Source organism: Polistes canadensis, unplaced genomic scaffold, assembly GCF_001313835.1.
Source record: "Polistes canadensis isolate GaletaPanama2010 unplaced genomic scaffold, ASM131383v1 scaffold_244, whole genome shotgun sequence".
NCBI classification, from domain to species: domain Eukaryota; kingdom Metazoa; phylum Arthropoda; class Insecta; order Hymenoptera; family Vespidae; genus Polistes; species Polistes canadensis.
The window spans coordinates 177330-189962 of NW_014569791.1; the positions used below are offsets into that span (position 1 = coordinate 177330).

Here is a 12633-nt window from a genome sequence, read left to right on the forward strand (position 1 = left end):
TAATTTTGATGTTTATACATTTCGTTTATAATTACTACTTATTTTTACATTATATTCATTTCTATTTGTTGAACATAAAATTTATAGATATATAAGTATTTTTATTTATATTTCTAATCGCATATACGTAAGATACATTAGACATTTGCTGATATATTTCACGAAGCAACAATTATCGATGCATAGACATCAATATAACGTAACGATGAACAAGGTATAACAAGGGATCTTGACAAGACTCGCGACGGCCGAATCCTAACAGATTTAAACTCCGAAAACGGATTTGTTCTTCTTCTTCTTCTTCTTCTGTTGCTTCTTCTTTTGCTTCTTCTTCGAACAAAAGGAACAGAATAAAGTAAGAGAGAAAGAGAGATAGATAAAGAGAAGCGTGCAGTGAGCTCAACGGCTGCGTAAATTATCCCGGTGGTGTGTATTTACCAAAAGATTTACAAGCGGCCAACGCGCGTTTGATTTACACGCTCGTGTGCGCCTTCTTCGTGTGGCCGTCTCTAACAGCAACGATGAAACAGCTAAAAGGGCTTCTACGGGTGAAATATGCACTTTCGACGTATCCACCTAGGTGCACAGGTACTTACGTTTCATATTTACACGTACGTAACTCTATCTACGATTTCTTTTTTTTTTTTCTAATTAAATTCACCATCATATTCATACTAGGTGTGCCCCTTAAAATTCATGCATTTAAAAGTGCATTATCGTGTATATACTATTATTCTACAAATGGAAATAGAAACTATAAACGGGGGAGATATGAAATTAAAGAAGAATCGGATAGTTAAAAGAACAAAAATGTAAGATCATTCGCGTGGGCGTCGCGAAAAAAATAGTGCGGCCAGTTCTGACGAAGAAAAGAACAGAAAAGAAAAGAAAAGTAATAAGAATAAAAAATCGGTGAAAAGGGGATGCAGTACTCCCTTCGAAATGCCACGAGAAGAAAGTATGAACGATGCAACGTTTCATACATCGGCCCAGGCTATGAATCGTCGGAGCGTGAGATCGTAAAGTCATCCTTATCATCGTCTGCATCTTAATGCAGGGTACATACGTCCGTTACGTACGTATGTAAGTATGTACGCGTGCGCTCGCGCGCGCACGCGGTGCAACGGAAGGACGATCGAGAAGCAGGTCGAAGAAAGGAAGAAAAGTGTTATGCGAGAGTAGGAAGGATACGAAGAAGAAAAGGTAAGAGGAAGAGGAGGAGGAGGAAGAGGAGGAGGAGGAAACGGTCCGTATGCAGACCGGGCAACCGAGGGCACAGGTGTCCGACGCCTCAAACAACATCTTTATGCCCTACTCTTAACCTTAACCAGCCCGCTCTTGGCAGAGATATAACACATATAAAAGATATACGTAGGTGTACGTGTATTTCTTCGGGGATATACGACTACCGAGCATAAGTATCTCTTTTAATGTGTGTTATGGGTGAGTCTTGTTCTCGTTCAAAATAATTCCTTCCTCATCATGAAAAATAACTTTGTTTAACTGATTAACCTCAATCGAACATATTTATTATTAGCTAAATAAAATTCATCTTCAAATTGACACTCGTATTCTACGCGATTGATCTTAACACCATACTGACCGATCGCCTATTAATCGGCATTTTTAATGCCCACGCTTACCGAACAATCACTTTTGTTGCATTGTTCTTATCAATATTTTATTAAATCTAATTATCCTATCCTGTAATATTCTGTATATCCTAATATATCCTGTAATAACAGAAAACGGACATTTTTCTTTATGCATACGAAACGCACAGATATTATTATGCTAATGTAGACCGAAAAACAGTCGTCGTTTGAGAATATCTGCGGCTGAGCGGTTTAATTGAGTTTGATTTTAGGTGTAAGAGAAAGAATGTATGGGAAAATTTGGTTATTTTACGAACCCAATTGTATCCATCGCTTTTGTCACGTTTCAAAAATACGATGCGAACACATTTGCGAACGAGAACGATTACGAACCACAAATGGATTCTCCGAAGCAGAAAAAGAAGAAGAAGCGTCGTCGTCAACTTCCTCCCACATCTAGTTTTCGTTCTTCAGCCAGTTCCAAGACAACTCGTCGTAGAAGCCGCTTCTTCTAATTCCGATATTCGCCGACCTATTCAGAGTCCTGTTTTTGTCGAAATCCCTACAATTATTCGGATCGTACGTTCGAAAAGAAACCATGGTTGCGAACGAATGGTAGAAATAGAGTGGCGATGGTGGTGGGAGGAAAAGGGAAAGGGAAAGAGAAAGAGATGGTTGTCGAAGGAGAGTCCTCCGTGGAATTCCGAAAAACTGCCCTCGTCATCGTTGCATATCCTCGAAGATAGCGCATTCAAATAAAGGCGAGGCCGGTTAGCTCGTCTTGAGTTGGTGACAACCTCCAACGCTACTTCCTTTTGATGTTGCCGCCGTCGGCGGCATCTGATTAGCATTCTCCTCCTCCCCCTACCCTTACCCTTACCTTCCGCCCCTACCCCACCACCCCGCGTCTTCCTTCACCTCTTTCCTTTATCTTCCACGATCCCGTTTCTTCGTTCCTACTCTGACCAAGGTGAAACTTGGTAGACGTCACTCTACTCTTTCGTCGAGAGAGAAACATCTCTTTGCCCATCCGTCCATTTTACTCGTCTCTCTCTCTCTCTCTCTTTTTAAACAGGGCCGAACGTGAACACTTCGGTGCCCTTTTCTATACAAATAACAACAAACCAGAGATACACTTTTAAATAATGTTTTAGCATTCGTTAAATTAAATTAAATTATTGTTTATTCCTTTTATTATAGCAAAAAAAAACAAAGTGTGGTTTATAAAAGTGAAAACGTTTCTTAGAATATTGCAAAACTGTTGTATCCTCTTTCTTCAATCCAACACTGTCTCAGCACTTTGTGTTAGAGAAAAAGAATGATATAAAAAAAAAAAACAAAAAAGGGAAGAAGTCGGCAGTGAGTTATACGTGCCGCGGTTTCTCGGTCCGACATCATTTAAATGTCCCTTTGCGGAGCATCCGCGAGTTTTTAGTCTCATCTCGAGTCGAGTCCAAGAAGGCAACGGCCCTGGCAACGACGACAACGACGTTGAGGACGACGACGACGACGACGACGACGACAAGGAGGAATACGAGAAAAGGCTAGAGATAGAGCTGGTATGTTGGATGAAGGAACGAACGGCATATAAAAATATAAAACTAGTTTTCCACGATGATTTTGTTCGATTTGTTTGTTTGATCGCTATAAGTAATGATCAAAGAATGAAAGGTTTAAAATTAATAACACGGGGGTTGGTTGATTTGGTCGATAACGCGTTCACTAAACCAATTAGAAAATAAATAAATGAATAAAACGCGAATGACTGTTAATTCGAAAATGGGGACCGACAAGAAATGAAATAATAGGTACGGGTAGGTAAGTTGTGTGTTAACCAATGAGAGATGCGTAATAGTCACGAAGCAAAAGGGGACGCGATTGTTTAAGCGATTTTTGCAACGACGTTTAAATTCCAAGAGGGTAACGTTTCGAGAGGCCGCATTTACTAAGATCTTCGGTAATTGTCATTTCTGAGCAGCCGGACATACCTAACTAACTTGGTCTCTCATGTCTGTTCTCGAACTGAACACTCGTCTCGTTCTCCTTATAATAATATGCGATGCTGAGAAGATCTTCCTCTCTCTCTTCCTCTCTGTGTGTGTGTGTGTGTTTGTGTCACCGCTCAGGGTTCTCGTAGCACGTCGGAGGGCCGAGTTCCATGGCGGGGCCTGGTCGCCTAATAAAACGATAGTCGATTATCGTGCAATTATGCCGTCTCATTAATCCACCAGCAATTATACCCCACTCAGCCCTTTCTCGGGGGCCAGGGGGGCAGGGGGATGTTGCCCACTCCCTTACTCCGCCCTTCCCGTTCTCTTCGTTTCGTTGAAGTCTCAGCAAGAGGGGGATCGGCGTGCAGGGCCTTATCCGCCGTTTCATAACTTATGAACGTTGTGACGCGCGCATGCAGCTATGTTGGGACAAGTGCCCGGTTCTCTTTCGTTCGTTCAGAAGCGGCAATTACAACCCTACTTGGAAGTTAAAGTTGCGTCTGTCAGGGGCGCACGACCAAGCTGCCTACACGCATCGTGTCTCGGGGGGGGAACTTGCCCACTCCCTCTCCTGCTTCTTTTCTTTTTTTTTTACTCCACTTTTTTATCGTTATCCCACGGAGTCTCCTAGAGGACAAGAAATTCGGGTGCAATACGCCACGACTGAGTATTTACCCCCGGGCAAACTTCCCCCGTGACAGATTTTATTTGAATTTATTTATTTATTTTACTTTGGGACGAACCTTTTCCAAATGAATGGGGTTTTTTGTTCGTCAGGTGAAAAAGATAATCGGGAAGGATACGGAAAAATCGTAAATAAATACTTTTAAAGGAACATCTGCGAAAAAGGTTAGGTATTGTAAGAGAAATAATACGAAGTCGTATTCTTTTACGTAAAAATAAACGCAGATAAATAGATAGATGCATAGAAAAGGAAAGAGAGAGAGAGAGAAAGAGGAAAGACAAGAACACCGGCGGTTTCCTTGTTGGCGGGTTCGGATGATCGAAAAAAATGTCCGATAGAAGCGCCTTGGAGTCGGCGTTGACGACGTTTCCCTCGTCATTGGGGAACAGTCCCCTTCACTCTCCCGCAAGAGTCTATCTCCTCTCTGAACAACAAACCAAGCGACGTCTTCGGCGGCGCTTTTGTCACGATGTAGATTTGTTTGCATTTAAAAATCAAATCGAGCGCCGTTCCGCGCCTCTCTCATTCTCTCTCTCTCTCACTCTCTCACTCTCTCTTGCTACTCTTCTTTTCTCTTGGTAGGTTTCTCGTTCAGCGGCCGAGCTTGGTTGGTATGCATGACTTTGGAGAGGGAAACCAGCATTTCTCTCTCTCCCTCTCTCTCTCTCTCTCTCTTTTCTTCGTCTCTTCTTCTCGCCAATCTCCAGGCTCTCAGTCGGGGACAATGCACGCCAGTTTTTGTGTCGTTTGCTTCCACCGAGAGAGCCGGTGGACCGACGATGGATATGCCGGACTTTCTGCTCGTCGTTCTCCCCCTCACCCTTCTGCCCCTCCTCCCCCTCTTCCTCCTCCTCCTTACCGGTCGCGCTCCGACGGACTCGTCGCTTCGTATCGAGAAATTGTTCTCTCTCTTTCTCTCTCACTTTTTCACTCTTTTTCTCTTTCTTTTTCTCTCTTGGTGTCCCACCCTCTCGGACAATGAAACCGAAAATCTGGCCGGCACCCGGGGAATGCGGCGCATGATTACCTACATCGAACGAAGAACACACCGGCAAGAAGAGAACCTCTGTGACTGTTTTCGAATATACACCGCGCCAATTGTATCACTCTCTCTCTTTCTATATTGTAAGAAAATTTAGAAGAACGAGAAGTGCAGAAAAAAGTATGTTTTACGAGGGAGTGAAAATGTTTAATAAGCTGTCAATAAAAATTGAAAGATCGTGTAAAATATTATTTAAGTATAATATATAATAATGTTAAGAGAGTTTTATTGTTAGTGAGATTATTAACTAAAAATTTATGTCAAATTTGTAAAAACAAATAGCTGAGAAAACTAAATAAATATTCTTAATAAGAAGGTATCATAGGGAATTTGGACATCAAAAAAAGAAGTAGAACTTAATTTTGATAAGTTGGACGTTTCGTCCCTTTATTGAGACTTCTTCAGGAACTTAATCTTTAAAGTTCAGCGTCTTTTTTCTTTAAGTAGACATACATTTTTATATATAATATTCAAAACACAAAACATCTACACTTCGTTAAGTCTTAATCCGTTATAATTTGAACACTCAACAAAACTGAATAAATATCTAGCTATCTATCTGCCCTTTCTTGCTTTTTTTCGCGAGCAAATGGTCAAAGAGGATATAATTCCTCTAACCGAGAGAGTTTGATTGTTACTTTAAATTAAGTATATAGTTTGATGTTAAGCTTGGTGTGTCTGTTAAAGTCACAAAAGTCCAAGTAACGAGACTATTTGTCGTAGACGATATACCGTTTGCGTATAAGATTATAGGTTTCTTTTTTTATGATCGTTTTCGCGAACGTTAAACGGTATATATATCTCATTAGTCTCAGCAACGAGACATAAAATAAGATGAAACCTTTCCGTCATTCGTATTTTCATTCCAAGCTGAGTCGTGGTAAAGAAGCACGCGACATGTCTGTCTATCTGTATATACATCTCTCTCTTTCTCTTTCTTTCTCTTGATCTTTCTCACACAACCGTTAACCGTTAAGATCACTCGGAGACAAGACGGAAATTGTAGTAGCGTGATCTTTAACCATCTGTTAACGTAAAGATACGAGACTAAACGTGTAACTACTACTACTACGAGACAATTGTAATCGTCCCGTCGTAAACGGTTTTGAAAATCACCCAAGAAAATGAAAAAGAAAAAGAAAATGGACAACTTCGAATGATGGGCATCGAACTCTCCGCCGCCTGACCTCCAAGAATGGTTTAGTGCATAAATACGTTGTTGGTTCACGATTATGCGAGATCACAAGACTCACTCTCTCTTTCTCTCTCTTTTCGATTTATTCAAGCGAGGGTAGAAAAAGATGACGGATGCGTCAGGCTCTCTCGCGTTGCACAGGAGATATGAATTTCAAATTTGGCCGCGGTGCCGCCATTTTTGTCGGAATTTCGTTGACTTAATTTCATATCCAATTAGATTGCATCGAAATATCGGTTGAGTTCAATTCACGAGGAAAAAAGTTGTCTTCTACTACTACCATATGTGTGTGTGGTTATGTATTTTGTTCCCGTACATATTCTTGTATGCATATAAGCTTTAGGATTTATGTTCGATAGCCGAATAATCTTGGATACTTAACTCGCAATTTTTCCTACGATAAATCTTAAAGAGAAGAAGAACGCTTTAACAGAAAAATTTACATCTCCTTTATTCCCCACCCCCTCGAATACCACCGCGCAAGTTTCTTTTCCCATTCCAAGATTACGTCAAGTTATGTGTTGCCTCTTCCTAAAAAAAAGAGTCTTTATGTCAGTCCTCTTGAAGAAGTTATATTTTAATTGAAACTCAACGAAAGAGGAGAAATTCTTCCGGGTTTTTTTAGAGTCATCGAAAAGAAAACAACTCGGATAGAATTTTCTTCTTTTTTTTTTTTTCGGTCGAACGGAAAGAAGTCTGAGACCGAAAAATCAGAGGGAACTCGCACACAGACAAGCAACGATACCTCGTTGTCGATTAGTACGAAGAAAGAGAGTGAAACGAGTTGGGAAGAAAAGAAAAGAAAAGAAAAGAAAAGAAAAGAAAAGAAAAGGAAGGAAGAAAGGTAAAGGCGTTGAAAGAGTTCGATGAAATAATGATGGGACCAGCTCGATAAATAGTACGCCTCTGCTTGTTCTCACAATCAGGGGCGGAGTGCTTACGGGAACAAACGTAAAGGGAAGGAACAGAATAATATGCCGGTCGAAAGGAAGACAGCTATCAAAAGCCCGTATTTAAATATTATCAATGAGAAATTACAGTGGTAACAATTATCAGTAAACCTCGCATGGTCATTATTAACTCCCTGACCGACCGAATCGGCCTATTTAATCGCTCCTCCTGTCAATACTAATCGATATCGTCGTTATTTTCTTTGTTTTTTTTTGTTTTTTTAATATTCTTCGTTGTATTATTCTATACCTTCGTGAATTGACCGCTTGAAAGCTTTCTTTTTTCTTCTTCTTTCTATTTCTCTACTCCCAACCCACCCCGTTTATTATTTACGATACTTTTGTGATCATTTTGCGAAGTGACAAAGAAATATATCAATGCAGAAAAGAAGGAAGGGGTTTAATATTATAGTTATGTCATAAATGAACGCATCAAGAAGAGTATTATACATCAAACGTAATTTCGAAAGTAGTGTCTTACTAAGAATCGCGTAATTGTGAATTGTAATTAGTAACCGGTACTACGAATGGCATCGCCACTTAGAATCTGTTCGAATCCATGTTAAAAAGGCATACCGAGTGTACTTACATATACATATATATATACATACGTAGATGTGCTTAGCATGCCGGCGAATAGAGCAACGATACGGGCAAAATAATTAAATCGCTATGATTCTTATCTAAATAATTAGGACTTGTGGCGTGACTCTGCATACGGTGTTGCGAGGCCGTGTACGCGAGCTGTCAGATTGTAGATTCCACGGGCCGTAGGCATAATTAGGAGAGAAACAGAGAGACAGAGAGAGAGAGAAAAAGAGAGAGAAAGAAAAAGATAAATATATATGTATATATATATTATAACGCGAAAGTTGTCTATTTAAATTGTAGTCTAAGGAAGCGATGTGTCAAAAGAAGCTCGAGCGAGAAGCATAAGACTTCCCCTTCGTCTCTTTAGACGTCTCCGATCGATGGTTACATTAGATACCACCGTTAACGAGCTTATATTTTATTCAAAATTCACGCGACCGACGGATGTACTTGTTTCTTAGAAAAAAAATAAAATAAATAAAGTATACGCGTATACGTGATTGACTCGATCAACCAACGGATAATTTATCGCGTAAAACAGGAAGCTTGAAAAATAAAGCATTTATCAACTAATGTAATTCATAATTTCGTGATTACTGTATAAAACGATTATTCATCTCGCTTTCCAACGTTTCCATTGAACCATTTTCGAAAGATATTCAAACAAAGATGCACCGTGTTACGTACGTACCTTTTCTGCACGCAATTATGCAAGGTTGAAATAAAAGTTTGTCGAAAAGCACGCACGCAAAACTTATCCAAGTCGACCTTACAATGCGAATCATTCTCATGAGAATTAAGATAAGGGATGCAAAAAAGAAAAAAGAAAGAAACAAAAAACAACAGAAGGCAACGTATGGCGTTACATAAAATATTATTCGACGGTCGCGAAATGTTCGCAAGTATTTACGCATCGTGAGATTGAAGATAAGGGATGGTGGAGGGATGAAGGGAGGGCTCGCGCGCTACTGACCAAACTCCCCCCCTATCACCCCCTTCTTGACAATCATTTCTCTCGTTTCTTACCGAAATCAAGATTGAAGTATCGCATAAAGACCAACATAACGCGGACGCAGCATTGCGTTTCTTCGCGAATTCGCGAAATTGCGATGGAATGGGGAAAAAAAACGGGGCCAGAAGGCAGATACGCGTCGGCATTGTCAAAGGGCCCGGAATCCGACGGGAGGCACACGAATCAGAGATCTGATAAGAAATAAGCTTCTCTACCTTCTCAGATTACATTATACGAGTTTTCCCCTGCTGAGTCCACGCACCTTAAAGCGCCGTTCTCACGTCCGGCGACATAAGGAGGATCCACGTGTTCGAGATTACAATTGGTTAAGGCCGCTGAAGAAGCACTTTGTCGATTGTCAAGGACGATTTATCAGGTCAGTTGAAAATTTAGTTAAATGTATGTCGATTTTGATAAGGACGTTATTACAAAATTTTGTTGAATTAGAGGTACATTTAATAGTGGATCAGATGAATTCATCTTATGGGACAATATTTCGACATTTAACCCTTTGGGTACGGATTTGATTTGAGAAAATATTTGCATGTGAACGGATATAATTTTGTAGTATTTAGATGTAGTATTAAGATGTCCTCAAGTAATCGCTGCCAAACGAAATGGTGAATGGAAAACAAATGAATGACTTTTCTCAGACGTCAAATGTACCCAAGGGGTTAGAAGAGATTAGAAAATTATTCAAGCTTGAAAAGTGGATACACCATACGAGATAAATGTGCACAAACTTTTTGTACTGACTTGATACTTGAAATATTATGTTTCATCGAATGATTTGTTTCGTGTACTTCTAAAAAAGAAACATCGATATAGGATCTTTCAAAAGGGAATACAAATGTTTAATTAGACGAGACTATACATTTGAAAATTATTAACGATAAGAGTAAGAATAGCTTCGTTATAGAGCTTACGGGCTTTCGGTATTCGTTAGAAGTCACGTTCATCCGATGCCAAATAAATACTATGATTATACGATACTTGGACGTTGATGACGATGTCGAACCCGACCTAGACCGTAACCTCTCGCTGAGCCAGCATTTCCAAGCTTGAAACCAATTCGAATCGAGACCACCGAATGGTGCACGGCCAACAACTCTGGTATTAATCGGACTTTTGTTCAACGGCAAAGTGCTTATTAAGGTTCTGCTTTATTAAAGTCTACGGGCATGCAAACTTCAACGAGAATTCCGTGTGTGGATTGATGCAACAATCAGGATACAGAAGAGACAGAACGGTATTCTACCGTCTCTGATTTTAATGGGAACCTTATTAAAAACTAACAGCTAAGTAATACGAGTAACCGTTGTTTGTTTGTTCTTTTTGTTTCATTCCGAGAATTATTAATCTCGGAAGGATGGAAGAAACACGGGAGTGGACATTACTTTTTCGCAAATATATCAACTTCATTAAAACTAACAATGTCAGGCCAGGACTTTTTTGTTTTTTTTTTTACTCCTTAATCATGATAGATACCCCTTAATAATAATGTAATTGTTATAAAACAAGGAAGATCTTTCCATTAGATCGATCATGTGTAGCATCGTGTTTACATTTCGAAAAAGTATCCAAATTCATTGGACACTTATGACTCTTAAGAAGATATTTTTCATCGTATTGACGTGAACAAAGCTCGCATTTGTATGGTTTTTCTCCTGTATGTTGATATATGTGTTTCGCTAATTTCGTCTTGATACTGAAACGTGTTTTGCAGAGATCGCACTCAAAACGTTTCACTCCTGTGTGTCGATACATGTGAACTTTTAAGCCCCAAGATCTTCTATAACATTTGCCACAATCTTCACACTTGTATGGTCTTACGCCTGTAACTTGAAGATAATTGTTTGTAGAAAAAAAAGACGAAGTTTTAAGATTTTTTGGAAAATAAAATTGTCAGCGAAACAACTCACCGTAATGCGCGAGTATGTGATGTTTTAATGCACCTTTCAAATGAAAACGATGCTTACAAATATCACACTCGAATCTTCTTATATTCGTATGCGTTAATTTATGCGTTTTTAAAACGGAAGATCTTTTAAATTTAGCCGGACAGATATCACACTTGTATGGAGAATCAGCTGTATGAACGATCGAATGTGCTCGAAGACCACTGCGTCTCAAGAAATTCTTTTTGCAAATCGTACACTCGAACGACTTTTTCTTCGCGTAACTCGCTTTGCGATCGCGCGAACATTTCTTTTGATAGATTCCACATTCGAAGCACCGTTCCTTCGGTAATCTTCCACGAATTCGTACGGTACTTTCTTCCTAAAAAGAAAAAAAAAACAAAAAACCGTCAAACACAGAACACGTACAACACAACATGGTAATATAATACTTTTACAAATATCTATACCTGAAATTTTATAGGCTGATAATTGCGATCAATGTCAACGTAAGTTTTCGAATGATTTTCTAAATTGGATGATCTGAAAGAAAAATATGCTTAAGGATAATCAATCAATCGTTCATATGTGTCGTCGAATCGAAAATACGTAAATATAATTCATTGTAAAATAATAGAAAAATGTAAATCTAACCTTGGTAATAATTGAGAAGATATGGTGGATCGGTAAAGTTCACAGCGACTGTGTAAAATCATATGGCTTTTGAATTCATCTTCATTTGGAAAATCTATTCTACAAATGGTACATACGAGGTCTTTTCTGGTCGTATGACCGATTATTATTCGTTTCTCAAAAGGATTCTCGTCTTCGACTACGACGAGTTCGTCGTTTGCTGAGAAATCTTCGATCTCGTCCAATATCTCTGTCTTGATCTTTATCTACATTTAAAAAGAAGTAAGAAAACTGAAGTTGGCTTGGCATGGCTTTCTAGATAGAAAGTATTGATATAACCTTAAAGATAGATTTTGTTCTTACGTTCTCGCATATTTTCCAAACTCGATTAGTTTCTATTATTTTCACATCATCATCATCATCATCATCATCATCATCGTCGTCATCATCATCATCGGATATTTTCAAATCTTCTCGATAATTCCCATTGAATACGCTTTCTACCATTATAACCAGGTATGTTAGATTTTTCAATAAATCAATTAATATCAACGAAAAGAAATATATTTCAACGATAACTATGTCACGATGCAAAACTAGACAAATGCGTATCGCATATTTATAAACTTATAAAAACATCGATAATATCCCCCATACGCATTTATATAATATAACAAGATAAATATTTCTAAACACGTATATATTCTTGGATCATCCGATGTATCAGATCAAACCGATTCTTACTTGTATAATTTAATTAATCGCATAGATTAAAAAAAACTACATCCCGATAGCTTTCCCAAGTTGTAAGGGCAAAAAAGTTGAGGATAAAAGAAAGCGTAATGCGACGGGTTTCCTTTCATTGCAGATTAAATTAAAAGTGAATTGTACGTTCGACTACGTATAGAGAATAATCATAAAATTCAATACTTCGCCCGTATAAATCTAATACGGTAGAATCAAGCGTGAAAAATATATATTTCTTTTTAGCAAAGAAAAAAAACAAACAAAAATGCGCTTAAATTCATGAAAATGTGAAAC

The 12633-nt window shown here is 38.8% G+C and overlaps 1 protein-coding gene across 1 annotated transcript; it reads right to left on the bottom strand.

Moving 5' to 3' along the window:
- Positions 1-10536: 10536 nt before the first annotated feature.
- On the bottom strand, positions 10537-12126 carry LOC106790531 (zinc finger protein 98). The gene is made up of 5 exons (XM_014755508.1): positions 11956-12126; positions 11614-11858; positions 11430-11502; positions 10984-11341; positions 10537-10896 (listed from the first exon to the last, which is right to left on the bottom strand). The coding sequence occupies exons 1-5, from the start codon at positions 12097-12099 to the stop codon at positions 10571-10573; spliced, it is 1146 nt and encodes a 381-aa protein (XP_014610994.1). The 5' UTR covers positions 12100-12126; the 3' UTR covers positions 10537-10570.
- Between the last annotated feature and the right edge of the window lie 507 nt (positions 12127-12633).

Coding starts and splice junctions, on each gene's coding strand:
- LOC106790531 (XM_014755508.1), bottom strand. CDS start 12,099: ATGGTAGAAAGCGTATTCAATGGGAATTATCGAGAAGATTTGAAAATA. Junction 11,859..11,955: donor TTTGGAAAATATGCGAGAAC/GTAAGAACAAAA, acceptor TTTTAAATGTAG/ATAAAGATCAAGACAGAGAT. Junction 10,897..10,983: donor TCACATACTCGCGCATTACG/GTGAGTTGTTTC, acceptor TTCAAGTTACAG/GCGTAAGACCATACAAGTGT.